The sequence below is a fragment of the Hylobates moloch genome, unplaced genomic scaffold (assembly GCF_009828535.3).
Source record: "Hylobates moloch isolate HMO894 unplaced genomic scaffold, HMol_V3 SCAFFOLD_4, whole genome shotgun sequence".
Taxonomy (NCBI): Eukaryota; Metazoa; Chordata; class Mammalia; order Primates; family Hylobatidae; genus Hylobates; species Hylobates moloch.
Window position 1 is genome coordinate 42,130,545 of NW_026652279.1, and position 16,650 is coordinate 42,147,194.

General features: G+C 43.9%; 1 protein-coding gene across 1 annotated transcript; it reads right to left on the minus strand.

Annotated features, from left to right (window-relative positions):
* Positions 1-1,010: 1,010 nt before the first annotated feature.
* LOC116466905 (phospholipase A1 member A-like) lies at positions 1,011-10,236 on the minus strand. The gene is made up of 2 exons (XM_032150093.2): positions 10,155-10,236; positions 1,011-1,450 (listed from the first exon to the last, which is right to left on the minus strand). The coding sequence occupies exons 1-2, from the start codon at positions 10,225-10,227 to the stop codon at positions 1,185-1,187; spliced, it is 339 nt and encodes a 112-aa protein (XP_032005984.1). The 5' UTR covers positions 10,228-10,236; the 3' UTR covers positions 1,011-1,184.
* Between the last annotated feature and the right edge of the window lie 6,414 nt (positions 10,237-16,650).

The window sequence follows — 16,650 nt, forward strand, 5'->3', positions numbered from 1 at the left end:
TTTTTTTTTTCCTTCTTTCTCTTTCCTTTCTTCCTGTCTCTTTCTTTCTTTTTCCTTCCTTCTCCTTTCTTTCTCTCATTCACCCACTGATTTATTCAACAAATATTTATTGAGTACCCATGGGCCAGGCAGTATGCTAGGTGCTTTCCAAAAAATAAAGACAAATAAGATATAGTCCCTATCCTTCTGGAACTTACAGTATAATGGGACTTTTCCAGGAAAAGGAAAATGATAGAAAAACGTTTGGAAATCTTTCCCAACAGATTGGGATCAGGAAATAAGTTTTTTGATGGCTCCCAGTATAGAAGCAAAGAGAGCACGCTCGTGTGGACAGAGGAACGTGGACTGGGTGTGTGCCAGGGAATGGGGTTGCGGGATTTAAGAGCAGACAGAGTGCCTCGCCTGACGAGCTCTCCACCTTTATTAGCTACCCTTGGGTTGGAGGTACACACTCAGCCTTGGAAAGTGGTGGAATGTAAGATATGCTAGAGGAGAGGCTTTGACACAAGAGCAAGGAGAGATGCCTAAGGAAACATGTGGCTGAGTCCCCGGAGTCCAGGGATCTGAGAGGCAGAGACAGGCCAGAGATCAGGAAATGGTGGTCCTTTGTGCACAGCCTTTGTGTCTACCTTTTCACTGGGTGCCCCAACTCTACTTGCTCCATAGTGCTGTTACTTTACCATTTTCTCTCCCTCTTTCCTCCCAGAAACCTTTCTCTGTTTCTAGCCCTATAGATGGGCTTTGGAGAAAAGCTGTTAAAAGAAAGGATGGTGATTGGAATTGAGACCCAGTGACTGTATATTACAGCAAAATGTGGCCTGGAGAGTATCAGAGAAATTGAAGAAGAGAAGTGCATAGCTCCATCAAAGCCATAACCTCTGGGTATGATGGAAGTAGCACCCATAGATGGAAGTTTCTTAGGTCATAAAACCAAGAAAAAAGTGAAGAAGGGAAATAAAACCCTGGGTAATAAAGGTCTGTGTATGGAGATTTGTCCAGTCACAGACATGTACTGTTTGTGAGTGTGTAGACAAGACTGGGTGGAGAAGTAACGTATACGACCAATAAGAATGAACACTATGTGTGCATGTTGACATGAGACCCCATCAAAGACAGCAGGATATGAGGGATGGGACAGGTGACCATTGGTAAATTCATTCCTCCTCTTGTTGCCCACTAACTTCTTATGGTATTATGGTTACTTGATCATTCTTAGCTGAGAGGTCCTGTTGGTTATTTAACTCCCACCTGAATCCATGGATAATTAGTTTGGTTCCGAGAGTGGCATTGAAACCAGAGTTTTGGAGGTCACTGCTTCCTTCTACTAGCTGCCCACAGCTAGGATTCGAACGGACAAAGAGGAGAAACTGGACTTTGAGATCGGTGCCTTCAAAAAGGTTGGCGCTCTGGAAGTCAGCGCACTTTGGCTGTGGGGTAGGAGGTGCATCCCCTGGAGGAAAACAAAACAAAACAAGAAACATCCAAGGTGAGGTCATCTGTTCTTAGAAGCAAGAAAGACAACCTTGGAAGGAAGCAAGAAACGGGGGCCTATAGGCATGGGATTTATTACACATCCGCTAGTGCAATAATCACTCGTTTATTACAGCCTGCATCACTTCTGTAATGAAGCTGTGTGAATATTTTTCATGCCTAAGGACAAAATAGCAGAGAAGGAATATTGTTCAATTAGACGAGATTAAAGGCCATGGTAAAATGGCTGTTGTTCCGGGCTGAACTGAGTCTCATCCCCCAAAGTTCATATGTTGAAATCTTAACCCCCAATACTTCAGAATGTGACTGTATTTGGAGATGAGGGTCTTCACAAAGGTTAAAAAGAGGCCAACAGAGTGGGTCTAAATCAATATGACTATTGTCTTTATATAAAGAGGAAATTTGGACACAGACAGAGAGAGGATGTTGTAAAGACATAGGGAGACAGTGGCCATCTACAAGCCAAGGACAGGGGCCTGGAACAGATCCTTTGCTCATTGCCCTGAAGGAACTAACACTGCCAACATCTTGATCTCAGACTTCCAGCCTCCAGAACTGTGAGGCAATACATTTCCATTGTTCAAGCCACCCAGTCCATGGCACTTCGTTATGGCATCCCTAGCAAACTAGTAGAGAATTCTAAATAGAACCCTGGGCAGCCAAATGAACAGTTGCCCTGGGGACTAGCCTCACTCTAGTCTGAACACTCCCTCCCAGAAGGATTTCCAACCCTTTAGCCCCACCTAATCACTTCTTGTCCTTATGAGCAGGCAAGAGCCCTGCCATAGCCTTCCAGTGCCCAGCCCATGGCCTAGACAGATGGTAGAGAAGAGCCTTAACAAGCCTTACCTACTTCACAGCACCTTACAATAGATACCTTTACAATGGAAATCCTCTGGCCAAGGTAACTGCAGGCCTTTAAAAAACACTGAACAGAAAAGGCAACACGAAACTCCTGCTTCCCACGGAGCTGAAAATCTGGCCCATTTTCAGCACCCAGCATCCCACCCCAATCCCCACTTCTGTGATGCAGAGGTGTGGTCCCTGACTTCCATGCATCCCACAGGGAGACTGGCAGGAGCAGCAGGGTGCATGCTGACCCACAGAACACAGCCCCACACAGCATTGCTGCCACCAGACAAAGTGATTCACAGAATCAGAGGTTCAGAGGAGACGTCCAGATTGCAGACTTTGGTTTGTGTGGGCCCCTTTGTCGAGGAAGACAGTAACTTTAGATTTCTGGAGTGATTATCTGCTATCAGAGGTAACTGGGAGCCCATATACAACAGGAGTGTGGTTCTGGGGTGCTCTGGGATATAGTGCTATGAGTGAATTGTGGGAACCCCACCTGTGGAGAATACCTCAAGCCATGAGGCCTTCTGGAGCATTGCTGAGGTAGACTAGAGGTTTCCCCATCACTGCTTCTGAGCCCCAGACTTTGTCCCCAATCCCCTTGCAGAGGCAGACCAAGGAGGCAGGTTTGGAGGCTCCTGGAATGAAGCCCACTCTGAGAGTGTGGGCCCTAAGCTCTTCAGCCTGCGGCTTGAACTCCCACAGCACAAGAGAGATAATGCCTGACTCCATCATTTTACCAGCCTCCCCCAGCATTTGGCTCTTTAAAGAAAAGATGAAAAGACTGTGCTTCAGCATGAGATACAAACCACATTAATGAGTCAATCTGCTCTATTGTTCATATAGGGCAGCCTGCATCCATCAGAGAGTTTGAGTTCTTTTAAATAAGCATAATATGTCACAAAACAGGCCCAAATAATCACCAAGGAATCAATATCATCTAAATAAAATGTAATAAAACTAGAAATCAATAACAAAAATTATTTTAATATACATTTGGACATGTAAAAACACCCCCTCCCTTTTTTTTCAATAGGACAAGCCCATCCCATGTGCCTGTGGTATTTTTACCAGCCCATACAAAGAGAAACTCCTGGGCACAATTCCTCATGGACATATATTGCTGAAGCTTGTTCAAGATTTTTAAAAATTTTTTATATTCAGGTAAAAAATATATATAAATTATCATCTTTACCTTTTTTAAGTGTACAGTTCAGTGGTAATAAATACATGCACATTCTTTTCTCCCCTTCATTCCCAACTCCTCTCTCCTTCTCAGCCTCTGTGAGCCACAGTCTACTACTCTCTATCATCATAAATCCACTTTTTTAGCTCCTGCATATGTGGGAAAATGTGATATTTGTCTTTCTGTGCTTGGCTTATTTCACTTAACATAATGGCGTCCAGTTCCATCCATGTTGCTGCAAATGACAGGATTTCCTTCTTTTTAAAGGCTGAATAGTATTCCTTTGTGTATATATACCACATCTTTTTTTTATTCATTCATCAGTTGATGGGCTGTTAGGTTGGTTCTATATCTTGGCTATTGTGAACAGTGCTGAAATAAACATGACAGTGCAGATATCTCTTTGATATACTGACTTCCTTTCCTTTCTTTTGGATATATATCCAGTAGTGGAATTGCTGGATCATATGGAAGTTCTATCTTTAGTTTTCCGAGGAGCCTCCATCAGTGGCTATACTAATTTACACTCCTACCAACAGAAAAACACCCTTTTAACATTTTAAGGAAGGTATGGGTTAAAGAATAATCACAATGAAAAGTACAGAATATTAAAAACTAAATGACAATAAAACCAGCACATATCAAAACTTGCAAAGAGTGGCTAAAACAGCACTTGGGTTGTTAAAATAATTATTTGGGAAGCCATTAGACTGAGGAAGCTCTAGTGCTTGAGTTCCTACAGAAGCTCACCACACCCCAACTCATATGAAGAGCTGTGTCCTAGGAAATTGAGGCTTAAGCTTTACCACTCAGAAGCTTCCAACTAACCTCTGACTAGGGACTTTAAGGTACTGCTCCACTTTAATCAATCAAATATTTTCTTTGCCTTGCTTCTTTCATAGGCACCTTATAAAATTTCTTCCTCACATCCCTTTGGTGGAGTCCTGAGCCACTTGCAGTGTGAAGCTGCCCAAACCATAAATCACTGTTTGTTCAAATAAACTCTTTAAAATTTTAATATGCCTAAGTTTACCTTTTAATAGGGAAAAATGTGTAACCTTACATGCAAATGTTGGTGCGGGTGGGGGGGAAGGGAAAGACTTAGATTAGATAAGTTAATATTTTAACTCAGAAAAGAATACCACAATAATTCCAAATAAAATATAGGGAAAGAAATATAAAGGTAATAGTTGAAATCGAAGAAATAGAAAATAAGGAAATAGGAGCAACATTGGTAGCAAGTTAGTCATTACAATTTCTCAGGCTTTGCAAAGTTGCCTGGGATGTCTTTGACTCTTCCCTATCTCTCACATCCCACATACAGTTGGTAAGTTCTGTTGGCTTGACCATCAGAATGAAATATTTGGAATCTAACCCTTCTCAGCACCTTGGTCCAAGCCACCATCATCTCTCACAGCCACTGCCATAGCCTGCAACTGCGTTTCTTGCCCTCTCTTTTGGCCTCTTCAGTCTGTTTGCAGCACAGCAGTCACGATTTTTTTTTAAGTCAGTCAAGTCATGTTACATCTCTGTGCAAAAGTCTCCAAGCCTTTTCACTCAGATTGAAACATGAAGTCCTAACAATGGACTGTAAGGCCCTAACTGAGCTAATCTACCCCGCTCCAAGAGTCATTTGCCTTATGCTACAATCACTCACTATTGCAGCCAGTTGTTCTCCTTGCCCTTCTTCACTCTAGATGGCTTCCTGCCTGAGGGTCTTTGCCCGGCTGTTACTTCTGCCTGGAATGCATTTCCCTTATGTATCTACATGGCAGTTCCTTCCCCTCCTCCAAGTCTTTGCTTGTCAAGTGCTCTCTTCTCTACTGTCACATCCTATTTCAGTTGTAACCTGCTTGTGTTCCTCACCTCATTTCTCTCAATCATCCTTCCCCTGGTCTATTTATTTGTTAGCAATCATCACCTTCTAATCTACTATGGAATTTGCCAAGTTATTATACTTATTGTCTATTAGTGGTCAGTCCACGTTAGAATGTACTTTTGAACAAAGCAAGGATTTTTAAAATCCATTTTGTTCACTCTACTGCCTAAAGTAGTACCTGTTACACACAAAGAGCCAGTACCCAAAACTGGCTCTTTGAAAAGAATAATGAGCTAGATGTACTTTTGATAAGACAGAATAAGAGAACAAAGGGAAGTTAAAAGTAAACAATATCAGGAATAAAAAGGGGATATAAATACAGACAGTAGATTTCCTTACACCATTAAAGAGTTTATATCCACCCCAAAACTGAAAATACTGATATTTTGCTAGGAAATGGATGATTTACTAGAAAAATGTAACTTACCAAAACTTAGTCAAGAAAGGAAAAACAGAAAATCAAATGTAAAACTATAGCATAAAGGAATTGAAACACTAGTTTCAAAACTATCCCTCAGAAAAGTCTAAGAGGCCTAAGAGTTTCACAGAGGAATTCTATTGATCCCTAGCTTACACATGCTGTTCCAGGAATAGAAAATGGGAGACAGGATTCCAGTTCATTCTACGAGAATATCCAAGGTACCAAAAGTGCAAAGGACAGGGGAGAAGGAAAAACTAAAGGCTACTTTCATTCATAAACATAAACAGAAATCTAAGATAAAATATCAGCAAATCTAAATCCATCCAGGATAACAAGACCACAAAGTACATCATGGCCCAGTAGGGTTTGCTGGGCCAATTCTTTGCAAAGAACTAAAGGCTGTTTTAACATTAGAAAAAGTATTAATATAATTCACATATGAACAAATTAAAGAAGAAAAACCATATGTTCATCTCAATGGATGAGCAGAAAAAAAGAACACTTGACAAAATTCAACACTCTTTAACATAAGAAAGGATATCTACTAAAAGCCTATAGTAAGGATTAGATTTACTTGGAAATATTAGAAGTATTCCATCTAGAACAGGGAACAGATAAGAAATGTCTGCTATCACTGCTTCTATTAAATATTGTGCTAGAGGTCCTAGTCCTAACCACTGAAACAAGACGATACAATGGGATAAAAGTTATAAAGTTTGAAAAGGGAGAGAAGAAAATTGCCAGTATTTGAAGCTGATAAATAGGGAAGCATATTCAGATACTGCCTCTACCTAGCCACCACTCCAACCAAAGAACAGTGACAGATGAGTATCTGGCCAGGCTGACCAGAGGTTTATAAACAATAGAAATGAGGGGTGCAGAATGAAATACTGGTTTGTCTGAGTCTGAAAAGAGCCTACGGTTTTCCATTCTTGAGCCTTTGACACTGAAGAAGTGTTAGAGAAGGGTGAGTAAGGCCTGCTAACACCCATGTTTCCATAATGGAAAGTGACTCTCAGGCATATATGACAGAGCTCCCTTCACCCGCCTGGGCTGCTCATGGCTCCCATGGGTGGCCTCTGTGATCTGTAAATGCTGGAAAGGTGCTCCCCTACACTCCCACCTGCACCTGTCTCAGGTGTGTTCTGTAGATCGGTATCCCCCATGGTCTTTTGTTTCGTACAAGTGTTATTTTGCTAAAACAGTTTTGATGTGTGGCCTGGACCAAGAAGGGATGGGTGCTCTGGCAGTGACAGAGTTGGCACAGAACCACATCAGACACTTTGTTATCAAATGTAGAGATGACCGAGGAGCCATCGGTGCATGTGTTGGGAAGCGGGCGCCCTCCTCCAGGCTCCTCGGGAAGACACTGCAGGAGGGGAGGAGGGCAGAGGCCCCCTCCCAGTAGCTGACTTGAGGGTGGCTCTGCCACGCATGTAGGGTGTAGCACGAGCTTCAGGCCCAGGCTGGCCTTACAGAGGCTGGTGTCACAGGCTGCTTCTGCCGCCAGCTCAGCACTATGGGCCACTGAACTTCTTGCCACCCCCTTGAGCCCTGGGCTCCCCACAGACAGAGCTGTGCTATCAGATGACCTGTGGATCGAGGCATCAGCAGCCAGGAGTGTCTCTGAAATGGGCCACCTTCTGGAACCCTTCTTTGGCTGAATTGTTTCAGGATGAGTGTCACTTAATCAATCTGCCCTAATGTCAGGAAGTAGAGATGAGGACTGCAGCCCGCTCAATTTCTTTCTTCACAGTTACCAAGGCCTTTGGCTTATTGAATGTGTCCTGTGTGCCTGGGCCTGGGTGAGGCTCTGGGGATTCAAGAATGAAGAAGACGCCAGCCATAACTGCCCTTTGGGAGCTCAAAGTCTAACGGAGAAAGGGAAAATAAGCAGGAAGCCCCACAGCAAATAGGGATGTAAGATCTGTGACCAGGAAACATGGGTACTGAGAGAACACGAAGAAAGACCACCTACCCCAGATGGAGGAAGACTTGTGCACCCACCTGGAGGAGAGGGCGCCTGAGCCGGCCTGGAAGCTCAAGGGCCAGGTTGATCAAGGAGCTCAACAATCTAAAGCTCCACAGTCCAAGGAAAAGCTGGGTGTGATTGGGGTTGTCATGAAAGATTGTCTGGGCACACAGCCAGGAAAGTGAGTGGAGGCTGAACTTCCAAGAGGCCCATGTGGGTCAGCTACTGCCCTTGTGTGACAGCAGGCACCTGGATACCTCCTGAACCCCCTCCCTCCTGATCATTTGAGCTCTTCCTTTCCTTTACCTTGAGCTCTCTGCATCCGGCATCCTCTTTCTTTCCACCTACTTCATCTAGGCTGTCCGAAGACAATTACATCCTTTTTCCTTTTCCCTTTGGCATATTTCTATCCCTCCCAGCCACAAACACACACACACACACACACACACACACACACTTCTATCTCTGCCTATCCATCAACTCACTTAATTTCTGAGATAGCACTACTAAAAAAGTAAGAATAAGGAACATTAACTTAATAAATATTGTCGCTGTTGACAGTGAAACACTCAGTTAAGGTGGGAAAGGAAGAGAAGCAGATGGGAAATAGAGAATACCTCACCGGGTAAGTGTGAAAAGAAAGATACCAGAGACAAACAAAGGCAAGAGGACAGGGCAAGGAAACACCCAGGCCCTGCTAACATGTCATTACAAGTCCACTTCCTGCCCAGAGCATCTAGAATGATTCCTACATATGTGGCTGGAACCTGATCAGCTTCTGCCCTGACCCTAACCCTGCTACCTGGTTCAGAATTTCTGAGCTTCTCTTATCTGTGTGACAGAAGCCGCAGGCTTACTGACAGATGAGCTTCCAAAAAGAGTTTGATGCCAGTTTGCTATTAGTCCTCCCACTCCTCAACCTTCAAATCAGGACAACTAGCAAATGCCTTCTAGCCCCTAAGGAGGCCTGGGGCTCCTGAGCAGGGACAAAGTGGGCCTGCAAAGCCCACTTATCAGAATGGGACCCACAGCTCTCCTAGGTGATACCTCCCACCTTCTCTCCAAGGTGGCTCATGACAGCCCTGTTCCCTCCACTTCCATCAGCCTAGACAACCATTTGCTAATAATAAAATCACAAGGGAATAAGCAACTGCAAAAGTCAGACCGTGTGCACAGATGATCTCATTCAGTCCTTACAGCATTCCTATCTGGTAAGGATCATCTCCAACTACAGGTAAAGAAAGCCACTTCCTTAAGGTCACATAGCTACAAAGAAACAGAGCCAGGATTCCAGTCCAGGTTAGCCTGACCCAGACAGAGCCTATTCCCCATCAGCTCAACCCATTGCCTCCTCTAAGCATCAATGCAGCAACATTCACTGGACATCTGCTGTATACAGAGCACAGCACTAAGTATGCTAAAAGAGACAGAAGCCTCAAATCCTTGCCTTTTAGGAACAACTAATTGAGGTAGGAGAAAGCACATACAGAGCTCAACAGCACCTCCGAAAAACCACCCACGAGTGCAAGGAGAGCATGCAGTCACCCAGAGGAACTTTGTAGCAGGGAGGGGTGCTAGCAGAAAAAGAATGAGTACAAGGGAGATAGGAATACAGAAGCCCCCTTGGAAGATGCAAAGAACAGAAATCAATCCAAAGGTGATGTAAGCAACTCCAGGCAGAAGCAATGACATATTCTAGAGCCAGGGAATGAGAATTACATGTCCGGCGGAGAAGACAGAAAAGCAGCCTGCTGTTGTGAGCAGAGGGAGGGGATTTTTCTAAGGGTGAGGTCACCACCAGAGGAAGGAGTCTTACGAGAACTTCTGAGAACTCAAAGTAGAGCAGGTTAATTTTCCCAGGGGCATCTGAGGTTAGCAGGGACTAGTTCCCATCACCCAGCCGGGATGACGAACCACTTGAGTTAGGTTGCTGGATTAGAAAGGACATCTAACAATCTCGGTGACAAAATCGTTATTAGTTTGGAAAACCTAAATTTTAAAATTAAATATATCTTGGAATGGTGGATATTTATGGGGTGAAAAATGAATATCTTAGAATTAACCAGATTTTATTTTCTTACAGTTGGTCCTGGCTTATGCAAGGTGAAAGGGTTTTTTTATGTGGGCTTTAGAAAAATGAGTCGGATAACCAGGGAAAGTTCAGGTTTTGTGACCTGTTTACCATCATTCCGATTATGATAAAAGGGGTTTTTTCCCCTACTCTTTTAAATTCACCTCAGAAGAGGCAAAAGGCTTTCAGGGGATCTTCCAAAAGTTAGTACTGCATAAGTAATTGGAGAAATACTATCATTGACTGAAATAAGTTCCTCCCAAGGCCTGAGCCCTGGCTTACCTGAACTTCCAACGCTGAGCCACAAAAGGAGGCCCCCCACCCAGAAGCAGCTCTCCCAGGGACCTGGGGGCATTGCTGAGCTGGAAATCTCAGAGCTGGTATGGAGTAATTCCCTAAAGCCAAACAGATCATATAACCCAGCCTCTCAGAAAACACCCACGTGGATTTCACTAATCATTAACTAGCCTCATGACCTGAAAAGGAAAAATAAATTCTTCCTATTTATGTAAATGCCAGAGTTTTCGGTTTCTTCTTCTCAATGAAAATAAATACACTTTCTTTTTTGTTAACCAGAGTGCATTGAAACACACTGTCCCTCTTTGAGCCAAACATGATCAGGAAACTATTTCCTGCACCTCTCCCACTTCCCATGATAGGATGTTAGTAATAACCAAGCCAGAAGTCCTGCATCTCTGGGCGGCCAGAAACCCCTTATTGTGTTGGAGTTATCTGTGGACATGTGTGTCTCCCTAGAAGATTCTGAGTGACTTGAGAGCAAAGGCTTTCTCTTTTCATTTTTGAATCCCCAGTGCCTAGCACATGACTGAGATAATACTATATATTAAGTGTCTATTTAATGGGTAGAAGGGAAGAAAATGTTTCCTCTGGAGAGTACTATCATTTTGTAGAATCTTGGGGCTAGGAGTCAAGTCCAACTTTGGAGATGTTCAACTTCCTGAATTCACAAGGAAACTGCATATTAGAAAAAGAAAATGACCTGTAGCGATCCCGTTGGTGGAAGTGGCAGAGCTGGGCCTGGAACCAAGATGGTTCCAGCACCTTATGGCCTCTCCACCCAAAGAAGTGGCAGAAACCACAAAGAGCTATTTCTAGGCACGTCAGTGGGGCAGAGGCAGAGGGCAGGGCACTTCCCCGCCACTCCCTAAATCATAAAACATTGCTGCGAGGCAGACAGCCCACGGGCAGGGCCAGGATCATCTTTTCTGAACAATAACTCTCTGAGGTGAGTATTATCACAGAGAAGTTAAGTAATTTGTACAACAAATTACTTATTTGTATTATTATTGTATACAAATTACTTAACTGTGATAATTACACAGTTAGTAAGCACAGATAAGTACAAATTACTTCTCTGTGATAGAAGTAATTTGTATTAAGTACAAACATTTGTGTTTTTCACAGCTGGTAGGGCACAGAGAATTTAAGTCATTTGCCCGAGGTCATGCAGAGCTGGGATTTAAAGCGGGATGAGCCAGCCCCAGAATCCATGCTCTGAGCAACGATACTCTACAGCAACAACTCCTGAAGAGGCGCTGGGACCATGTCATCATGGCTGAACACAGGATACAAGTATTTTGGAAGGGCTAGCCCTTACATCACCTTGTGCACATGATCTCACTGCTCAAGTGCTGCTGCAACCAGGAAGGAGTGTGGCAATAAGTAGCGGCACAGCAGAAGTCACTACTGAAATCTGTCTTGATATTAGAGATCAAGCCAAGTGTATGAGTTCAGGTCCTCGGAGAAGAAGACGCCAAGATAAGACAAGATATGCAAGAGATTTATCGGGCTAACACCTGTAAAGAATAAGAGGTACTAGAGAAGGCAGGAAGAGCCTTTAGATGGTGGTGAACATCTGATACCTGTGAAAGAGAATGGGCAGGAAAGAGAGGATTACATAGGAAGAGTCTCGGGCTGCAGCGCAGTTTCTAGAATATTCTGACCAGGCCAATGGGGACTCCTCAGGCCAAAGTCTTTTGTGACAGCAGATCTGTGTTTTGTAGAAATGAGCCTGCATTAGCAGCCACAACCTGCTTGGTCATTAGCCGAAGTGAGCCTCAGCACAAAGACAGAGGTAGATTCAGAAGGCAGCAGCTGGAGCCATCAGTCAATCATTTTCCCTACAGCAGGAGACCTGAGGGCTGTTTTCCTGGCCACCCACAGCATGGCCAGAGATAGTTAATCCAGGGTGCCCTTGTGCATGGCATGAATAAAGCTGACGTTGAGAGAGCACTTTCACTTTCTTTCACATCCAACATCTAGCACAGAGCTCTCCAAGCGGGGTCAGAGTGGTCCCTTCCAGAACCACCTGCCTCACAACCATCCAGTTGACTTGGGACAGATTGCTGGACCCACCCCAGACACACAGAATGAGAATCTTTGGAACTGGGCCCAGGACTCTGTAGTTCCAGCAGGCTCCTCTGGTGATCATACACATGCTAGAACCGCTAGTCTTCTGTTAATACTTACAATAGCCATGTCCATTTCACCAGTGGAGAAACTGAAGCTCAGATAGGCCAGGGGCCTAGGGACACTGCTTGAGAGGGCCAAGGAGAAACAAGATATGCAAGAATTTTATTGGACTAAACCTCATACTTCTGAAAAGTGAGATTACATATTTTAGAAGGTGAGGATGAGACCCTTCTACCTGGAGACACTGAGAGAGCCACAATTCATATTCAGTGTGTGCTGTCCATCTCCCCCAAGGAGAATGTCAGCCTCAGAAGGGCGGAATCCTGGCCTGTTTTGCTCACTGAGATATCCCAGTACCTAACACAGTACTTGCTACACAGCCAGTGGTCAATAAGTATTGCCAGGGGAAGGCATTGTTCAACTGGTAGGGTGTGCTGGTTAGTTCCCACCCCTCTTTTAGAGAGGGGGTCCTACTCATTTTAAGGTGGAGTCAGATGGTTTTATTTGCCTAGGATCTGGGAACACAAGGAGCAAGGGACCGGGGCATCAATGTTCAAAATTCTGAAATGCAGTGGTGTGATAATGGCTCAGCACAGCCTCACCTCTTGAGCGCATGCAATCCTCCTGCCTCAGCCTCCTGAGTAGCTGAGACTATAGGTGCACACTACCACACCCAGCTAATTTTATTTATTTATTTATTTTTGAGACAGGGTCTTGCTCTATCACCCAGGCTGGAGTGTAGTGGTGTAATCGTGGTTCATGGCAGCCTCGACCTCCTGGCCTCAAGTGATCCTCCCACCTCAGCCTCTTAAATAGCTTGGAGTACAGGCACCCACCACCATGCCTGGCTAATTTTTTTTAATTATTTTGTAGAGATGGAAGTCTTGCTGTATTGCCCATGCTGATCTCAAACTTCTGGTCTCAAGCAGTCTTCCCATCTCAACCCCAAAGAATTGAGATTAGAGGTGTGAGCCACCATATCTGGCCTAATATGTATTTTGTAATAGGTCTGCATATATATGCTTTTTTAAAAAATACAAAAACATGGTTAAAAATAAATCTCCATCCCCTTCCCCCAAGTTTCCCAATCCTACAGAAATCAGGCATTGTCATGGTTTTCTTGCTTATCCTCCTAAAGATATTCTATCTCATGCCTTTTAGATTTTTACACCCTTCTTTTGATCTACTACCTTTTTTTTTTTTTTTTGACAGTGTCTTGCTTTGTCACCCAGGCTGAAGTGCAGCAGTGCAATCATGGCTCACTGCAGCCTTGGCCTCCTGTGCTCAAGTGATTCTCCCACCTTGGCCTCCCAAGGAGCTGGTACAGGCACACACTACCATGGCCACCTAATTTTTCTTTCTTTCTTTCTTTCTTTCTTTCTTTCTTTCTTTCTTTCTTTCTTTCTTTCTTTCTTTCTTTCTTTCTTTCTTTCTTTCTTTCTTTCTTTCTTTCCTTCCTTCCTTCCTTCCTTCCTTTCTTTTCTTTCTTTCTTTCCTTTCTTTCTTTCTTTCCTTTTCTTTTCTTTCTTTTTTTTTTTTAAGAGACAGGGTTTCACCATGTTGCCCAGGCTGGTCTTGAACTCCTGGGCTGAAGTCATCTTCCCACTTTTGCCTCCCAAAGTGCTCAGATTCTACGTGTGAGCCACCATGCCCAGGCTTACGCAAACTCTTTTGAACATTGAGTTTCACGCTAAACAAAATACTTTGGAGCTGCCTCATTCTTCTTTTAAGGTTGCATAGAATTCCATCAGATAGAATGTGTCATGCAATTTTAGTGCTCAACCCAAAATGGCTTGAAGCCCTTATCCTACCTGATTTTCAGAAAGTCCAATCTTGCCAGATTCCAAATTGAGGTGAAGAGCACGATTATGGAGTCTCTCCACTCCTGCTGTCCTATATGTCCTGCATGTGAACATGGGTACATGCACGCGCGTGCACACACACACACATGCACCTTCTCAGAACAAGTCATAAAATATAAGTGTAGTGCAGGACAGTTTTCAAGGTCTTGCACTGGGCCTGGTTCTTTCAGCTTTCTGGCTTATAGTTCTCAAGAATAACTGTAGAATGTGCTGGCAATCCAACATCTTGGGATCTGTTCCACTCCCCCCACTACCCCACACCACCAAAATATGATATCCTTCAATGCTTTAGCTCAGTGATTCTTGTTTCCCTTGAATATAAAACCCAGGGTGGGCTGCCTTCCTGGGGGTCCTCCACTGTGGTACAAGTGGGCATGTGCAGATGAGGCTCTGTGTGCCCCAGGCAGCTTTCCTAAGCCTTGGGGACTGGCTCACATGAATTTCAGGCTTCTGTTGTCTGCTGCCTAGCTGTAAGTGATAAGCCAGATTCCTGTAACTTATTGCGTGCATAGGTGTTCTGTCTCCCAGGACTCAGACAAATCACAGTGAACCTGCTTTTCACATAGGACAGTCTAAAACCTTATGGAGAAAGAGAACATTTCATGCCTCTAATATGCCAAACCACATTATTTTAGCTTTCATTTAAAAACATCTATATTCTGTCTCTGTTTCTCCAGGAAGAATAAGTAGAGACCAGCTTTGTATTAGCCCCAACAAAAAGGTCACTTGTGGTTTTGCCAGAACAGAGAAGCTGTGCCAAGCCTGCAAGTGTTGAGAAGGCTGAAAATTATTTGTAGCTTTAAAATGACAGTTTGATACTAAAATTCAATGGTTTAGTGTTTATTCCCTGAGATCACCTAACTTCAAAGTAAAATTGTGAACCTTAAGGGCTTATCTTTGGGTGTGCATTATGGTAAGGGTGTATTGTGAGAAGGCTGAAGAGAAAGAAAACCCTGTGAGTACCCAGGGTTGTGTCAAAAGTTTCCCAAATGACAGAAGAAACTGGCTGGAGGTGGTTGTCTGGGAATTTCCCTGGGTCTCTCATTTCATGACAGCTTGGTAAGAAGAAGACATTAGGCACATTTTTTAAAAGCTATCAGTAATATATAGATAGTATATGTTAATATATCTTTTTCCATTTTTTGTTTAACTGCTTATTATATGCTAGATACTATGCTGTGTAAAATGTACAACAATCCCACAAGGTAGATACTATTATTAACCCCACTTTCCACGTGCAGAAACAGGCAGTGCAAGGTTTAATAACTTGCCCAAGGCTACACAAAGTGGCAGAGCACGGATCTGAATTTGAAAAACTACCACCAGCAATAGGTCCTTATCCATTCCACTGAATTTATGCTACCTACTCTCATTCTCACCATTCTCCTCAAGGTGGGCATTATTAGCCTCAACTTATATTAGTCCTGAGCAACCTGAGGCTCAGAGGCATCTGGTGGCAGAGCCGGGTTTTAATGGCAGCTCTCTGGAAAAGATCACAGAGTACACCTTTTCTAAGTCCTAATTACATAGCAATTACCATGTTCCTGCAACAAGGAAAAAATTCACACCTTCAGATCACCCTCCTCCTAGGTCTCCTGGATTTAGGGCTGGTGGAATAAGGGACAGTAGAGAGTCCACCTCACCCCAGAATGTCACCTCCACTAGAGCAGTCTCCAATAGAAAGTGTATTTTAGAAGGAAGATATAGTAAGAAGACACAGCCAGCCCCTGAAGTGGGCCAACAGATGGACTATGTCACTTCCACCTGCTGGCATTGACAATGGGGAGGAGGGTTGTCCATATACCAGCCAAAATGATGAGAAACACTGCTTTGAAGCATGGCTCTCTATTAGTAAATACCTGTTTCTATCCACAGCTCTGTAGATTGGGAGACCAAAGGATTCTTTCTTTGTTCTTATCTCCAAGTTAGACAACCCCATTTTAGACTCATGTTCTTTGGGCGTTAGTATTGAAAATTCAGGGGCTCCAATCTCAAATACCCTGAGAGGGGTCACTTGCCTGAGGCTACTAGTTGGTAGAGACAATGACCTCAAGGCCCACAAAGGTGAAGGACCTTGGCAAGTGGGGACAGATATAACCAAACGCAGTGCGAACAGATAAGTCTAGATCATGTCAGAAGCACCGGGTGGGGTCTCCACAGTGACCAAGGGGCAAAATGAGTGCAGAGGTGGGGGAGCTGCCTGAGAAGGGGAAAGAGCCTGAAGGGGAATGAAGATTCTCTGCCCACTTCACAATTTTTCCTGGGCTCACTCTGTCCCTTCCCTTCCCCTGCTGCCGAATGTGGATCTCAAACCCACACCCAGCCTTTCCTCTTGACATCACCATTTAGTTGTAGGAAGGTGAAGAGAGCACAAGCTTACACTGTCACCATATTACACCATTTTGACTCTAAGGAATGATTTTCTAATACTTAAACAGCTAACAATTAGAGTGTAGTAGAGTGCGTACAAAGAAAATGGGCTT